Consider the following 6,000-nt stretch of genomic DNA (forward strand, 5'->3'; position numbering starts at 1 on the left):
CTACTACTTCCATTTTATGCTCATGTTGCCTATGTGCTGGCCAACATTCAGCTACATATAGCATTGCAGGCCTTACTGCTGTTCTATAGAATTTTCCTTTTAACTTAAGTGGGATTTTGCGATCCCACAAAAACCCAGATACACTATGTCATTTCATCCACCCTGTTTTGATTCTATGATTTACATCCTCATCAATCTCTCCATCTTTTTGCAAAATGGATCCCAAATATCTAAAAGCATCTTTCTTGGGTACCTCTTGACCACATAGATGCACGGGATCTTGGTCTACATCTCTTACCAGAGGAAACTCACACCTCAAATACTCAGTCTTGCTCCGACTTAACCTGAATCCTTTAGATTCCAACGTGTTTATCCACAATTCAAGTCTTCTATTAACACCGTCTTTGTTCTTATCAATAAGTCCAATATCATCTGCAGAAAGCATACACCATGACACTTCCTCTTGAATATATTTTGTTATTCATCCATAACTAAGGTAAAGAGATAAGGACTTAGAGCCGAACCTTGGTGTACACCTACCGTGATAAGAAAATAACTTGATGTTCCGTTACAAGCTTTCACACATGTAGTAGCCCCATTATACATATCCTTGATTGTCTTTACATACTTTGATGGTACTTTTTTCTTCTCAAGTAACAATTATTTTAACGTGGGAAAAACTCCAATGGAAAAAAAAAAAAAACACGACCCTAATCTGGATACCTCTATCCAATTAGGAGAAAAATCCTTTGTCGATCAATTCAAATTACAAGAATAAACCATATTCTGTCCTTGTACAAGAATTAAGCTGAAACCTTACTCAAGGTTTCTAGAATCTTACCCCTAGGATTCTCACGGAGTCTAATCAAAGACTCTCCGAAGTCAAACGACTCCCGTCTTTATTCGCACTGAACAAAGACCAACTTATTTCTAAGCCACGACCCTTTCCAAGGTCAAGAAAAAAATCCAATTAAAATTGGTTATCTTACTACTTCTAAATAATAAGCAAATAGGTACAAATAAAATCTAAGTGGTGGACTCAACGAATCTACTCACATTCCTTTGGTTCCCAAATTGTTTTTGTGTTGAGATATATAAAATCATTAATGTAACCTCACCCAATAGCTTAAGCTTTTGGGTTGAATTGGTTTTTTACATGGTATCTGAGCCTCGGTGTACCCGGGTTCGATCCTCACCGCTCCCCACTTTCTTTCTAGTGGAATTTCTTTCTTCGCACAGGTAGGTGGGCCTGTGAATCGTCCACCCTTCAAGCCTAATGAGTTCTCGTGTGAGGGGGTATATTGAGATATATAAAATCATTAATGTAACCTCACCCAATAGCTTAAGCTTTTGGGTTGAATTGGTTCTTTATAGTTTTGAATGCACCATAAGAATAAATACTCATAATGTGCTCAATGCGCTTTTTCACTTGAATGCTCAAAACTTTTTTTTTCTACTCACTTTTTCTATTGAATACTCACAAAACCTTTCTCTCTTGAATGCTCACTCACCCTCACTTTGAAGAAAGACTCAATGTATGATTTTTATAGACTTTTTCTCAAAATCAATTACTAAGGAAAAATCTCAAGATTATCATGATTTTTAAGAAAACTTACCAAATATCTTTTTGAAAATAAAATAAAATCTTAAAAATATATTTGGATTAAAAATAAAACTTTTAAATCTTCTTTCCTTAGTTTCCAAAACTTTAAAGATTCTAATATAAGGCATGATCATGATTCACCTCATCCAACCATTTACATGAAATCTAAGATTTTATGGAATGAGATGACTATGTGTATCCAAAATGTAGGAAAGAGGGTGGTAGGAGAAAGCAAAGGAATTGAATTCCATACAAAGAAAACATGGTGGTGGAATGAAGATGTGCAAGAGGCAATTAAACAGAAAAAGGAATGCTTTAGATCTTTGCATAAAAGTTCCAAAGATAATAATTTGCAAAAGTTTAGATTGGCGAGAAAAAATGCAAAGAAAGCAGTGCTAGAAGTTAGAGGTAAGATTTTTGCCGATTTGTATAAAAATCTTGGGAGTAAGGGTGGTGAAAAATGTATATATGTCCTTGCAAAAATGAAGGATAAGAAAAGTAAATACCTCACCCAAGTTAGATGCATCAAGGATGAAAACCAAAAACTTTCGATAAGAGATGAAGATGTAAATGAAAGATAGATGAACTACTTTAACAAGCTTTTAATGGGGATGGCGATAAAAGCGAAGTGGGCTTGGAGGATGCTTATGATGATCGAAATAGAAGATTTGTGCGCAGAATCAATACACATGAAGTCAAGGAGGCTTTAAAGAGAATGAAGACTAATAAAGCTTTGAGACCTGATGGCGTACCTATTGAAGTGTGGAGAGGCATAGGGGAGGTGGCAATAAATTAGCTAACCAATCTTTTCAATAAGATTCTTCAAACAAATAAGATGCCTGATGCTTGGAGGAAGAGTGTGCTTGTGCCTATTTATAAAAACAAGGAAGATATCGAGAATTGTTCTAACTATAGAGGCATTAAGCTTATGAGCCATACTATGAAGTTATGGAAGAGAGTTATTGAACATCGTTTGAGGAGAAAGACCAAAGTTTCTGCAAATCAATTTGGATTTATGCTAGGAAGATGTAGCACAGAAGCTATTTTCTTGATGCGTTAATTGATGGAAAGATATCGAGAAAAAAAGAAGGATTTACATATGGTGTTCATAGATCTTGATAAAGCATATGATATGGTCCCAAGAAAAGTTTTATGGTGGGTTCTTGAGAAAAAAAAATACCCTTAAAGTATATAAATGCAATCAAGGATATGTACGATGAGGCTACTACTTGTGTGAAAGCTTATAATGGAACATTAAGTTGTTTTCCTATTAGAGTAGGTGTACACCAAGGTTCGGCTCTGAGTCCTTATCTCTTTGCCTTAGTGATGAATGAACTAACAAAAGACATTCAAGTGGTGTATGTTTTTTGCTGATGATATTGTGCTTATTGATGAGACCAAAGATGGTGTTAATAAGAAACTTGAATTGTGGAGAAACACTTTGGAGTCTAAAGGTTTCACGTTAAGCCGGAGCAAGACTGAGTATATGAAGTGTGAGTTTTCTCTAGTAAGAGATGGAGATCAAGACCCAGTGCATCTACTTGGTCAAGAGGTACCCAAGAAAGATGCTTTTAGATACCTGAGATCAATTTTGCAAAAAGGTAGTGAAATTGATGAAGATGTAAATCATAGAATCATAGCAGAATGGATGAAATGACGGAGTGCATATGAGTTTTTGTGTGACCGCAAAATTTCCCTTAAGCTAAAAAGAAAACTCTATAGAATAGCAGTAAGGCCTGCAATGTTATATGGAGCCGAATGTTGGCCAGCACATAGGCAACACGAGCATAAAATGGGAGTAACAGAAATGAGAATGTGAAGGTGGATGTGTGGTTATACGAAGATGGATAAGATAAGAAATGAAGATATTTGAAGAAAGGTAGGAGTAGTACCGGTAACTGAAAAGATGAGGGAGCATAGATTGAAGTGGTTTGGGCACGTAATAAGACGGCCCCTGGATGCTCTTGTCAGAGAAAAAGTTTGTTACCAAGAACTCGACACAAAGAGAGGTAGAGGTAGACTGAAACTTACATGGGAAAAGGTAGTTAAACAAGACTTAATGGAGTGAGATATAGATTGGCGGACAATGTGTCTTAGGACGGAATAGAGAAAAGCTATTAGCAGGGTAGAAGGTTAAAACCCGTTGTTATTCTTATCTTCCAGATGATCCCTTTTAGTCCTTCCCTTTTAGTCCTTTTCCTCTTCAAACCCCCCTCTCTTTCTTTTCCCCTTCTAGTCTTTTATCTTATTTTCCCCTCCCCATTTTTTATTTATTTATTTATTATTTTATTTTTTATTTTTTTAATCTCCTCTTATCTATCATCGGGTTCATCTACCATCGACCCCAATTAACTTGGATTAAAGGTGTTGTTGATGTTGATGTTGTGTTGCATTCTCTTCATCACAAATTAAGTCTTGCAACAAACTTTCAAAAACTAAACAAACTGTTAAATACTTTGGCTTCATTTGCTTGTTATAAATATTAGATTATAATCTTCCAGTAAAGGGAACTGTAAAGCAATTTACATAACCTCTATCTGCATGTCATAGTTTGCTTTCATAATATCAATAGGATGAACAACAATTACATCTGCACTTAGCTGTATATAAATATTATATTGTAATCTTCCAATAAAGGGAACTAGAGATGTAATTGCATGGAACTGTATTGTCTAATAGCAGATCAGTAACCTAAATTTCTTAGCTTTTTAGGTCATGCTACAAAAGGAAATCAAGAGTGAGCAAATTTGCATAGAATTACGTATAAGAAGTGCAGAAGGAATACAATTTGGAGCCACTGTGTTATGGTGGAAACAGAGTTTCAAACTGAATAGCCACCCTAAAAAAACTTTTCATTGATAGATATCACCTTATTACGGAGAACCAATATATGATTTACAAATAAGTATACAATGATAAAATATAAACTTGCTTCAAGTTATTCTCATTAAGTGACAATCATGGGAATTGAACCCTAAATCTCCCCTGCTAAACCAGGAGAGGAACAAACCCAGTGTCTAATTTCAACTTTTCAAAATAACCCACGCTAGAGTTTAATGGAAAAAGAGCATAGCTACCTTGTTGACAATAAATTTATGTGAATCTCTTCTAGTGTGAATGAATAAAGTATTCAATCCCGCATACCAAGTTCAACCTCAAGTTCATCATCATCTTCAAACAGCTTCAAAAGACGAGCATGCTGCTCTTGTCTCTTCTTCTTTTGCCATAATTTAAAAAGAAAAACACAGAATGCTATGACTGTCACCACACCGAGGAATATAATAATTATCTTGAGTCCGACAGAGCTTCTTGAAGCATGATGATTCACATCTTTATTTTCATTTTTGGCACCTGATGGGTCGTTGGCCAAGCCTTCAAGGACACAAAATTTTCATAAGCCACCAATAATCACAATAAGAGAGGAAAGGGAAACCTCTCCTGCATCCTTGTAAGAAATTAAAACAATAAATAAATAAATTTATGAATAAATACATAATGTTACAAAGTAACAACCCATTGGGCCAAAGGCTTATCTGTCACTATTTGTGAGACAGAATTAATGTTTCATTAACTTGTGAAAATTGTGAAAATTTCAAGGCTAAAACATTTGCTTTTCCTGTCCTCTACACTATCCCCTATCCAAAAACGAATCTTTCTCAGCGGATTATATATATAAATCAAAATTAACAGGTGAAATTTTCCCGTGCCCGTGCGAGATAACTAACTGTGGACAATCCAATAGCTATATGAACATTCCTTTGGAAGGATAACTTGGTAGCGTTGTTAGCACAGAAAAGGATAGGATGCAAGTTCAATGTGTCGGTTACTAGATCAAATATGAATATTATTAGAATCTCCAGATAAGCCATTTGTTCAATTTTATTTTATAGCAAAGCAAACCTTGGAACCAAATAATCACAAATTGTTGAATACCCTCGAATCAGCATTCATTGTAAACAATGGCATTCTCAACAAGATGAAAGAAGAACAGAAATACACAAATACAAGGAACAGAGAAAGAGATACCAGATAGGATTTGCAGATGCAGAGAGATCAAGGCCGAGAGCAGAGATCTTCGGGCTCGCATCATGCCTCTCTTCTCTTCTCTGCGCCTCTCTCTCTCTCTCTCTCTCTCTCTCTCTCTCTCTCAAAACAAAATCTAGTTGAGGGGTTACTTCAATTTTTTCACAACTGCGATCTAACGTCAAACTTCAGCTACGTTATTTTCTTTTCTTTTCTTTTTAACATTTTTAAGACACGTAATTTAATTTTGTAATTTCTCTTTATTGATATAATAAAGAATGAATTAGTATTTGTTCTTTTAAAATGCATACAATTATATTATTTTAATCAAAACTTAATAAGAGAAAGAGTAAGCTGACTAATTTCAAAAAATA

General features: G+C 35.0%; 1 protein-coding gene across 1 annotated transcript; it reads right to left on the minus strand.

Moving 5' to 3' along the window:
- Positions 1 to 4,442: 4,442 nt before the first annotated feature.
- On the minus strand, positions 4,443 to 5,779 carry LOC133306550 (uncharacterized). The gene is made up of 2 exons (XM_061506883.1): positions 5,630 to 5,779; positions 4,443 to 4,975 (listed from the first exon to the last, which is right to left on the minus strand). The coding sequence occupies exons 1-2, from the start codon at positions 5,691 to 5,693 to the stop codon at positions 4,734 to 4,736; spliced, it is 306 nt and encodes a 101-aa protein (XP_061362867.1). The 5' UTR covers positions 5,694 to 5,779; the 3' UTR covers positions 4,443 to 4,733.
- Positions 5,780 to 6,000: the final 221 nt, after the last annotated feature.

This window comes from Gastrolobium bilobum, unplaced genomic scaffold (assembly GCF_033153095.1).
Source record: "Gastrolobium bilobum isolate Gb01-03AN ecotype WA unplaced genomic scaffold, APGP_CSIRO_Gbil_v1 utg3223, whole genome shotgun sequence".
Classification (NCBI taxonomy): domain Eukaryota; kingdom Viridiplantae; phylum Streptophyta; class Magnoliopsida; order Fabales; family Fabaceae; genus Gastrolobium; species Gastrolobium bilobum.

Coding starts and splice junctions, on each gene's coding strand:
- LOC133306550 (XM_061506883.1), bottom strand. CDS start 5,693: ATGATGCGAGCCCGAAGATCTCTGCTCTCGGCCTTGATCTCTCTGCAT. Junction 4,976..5,629: donor GCATCTGCAAATCCTATCTG/GTATCTCTTTCT, acceptor GTGTCCTTGAAG/GCTTGGCCAACGACCCATCA.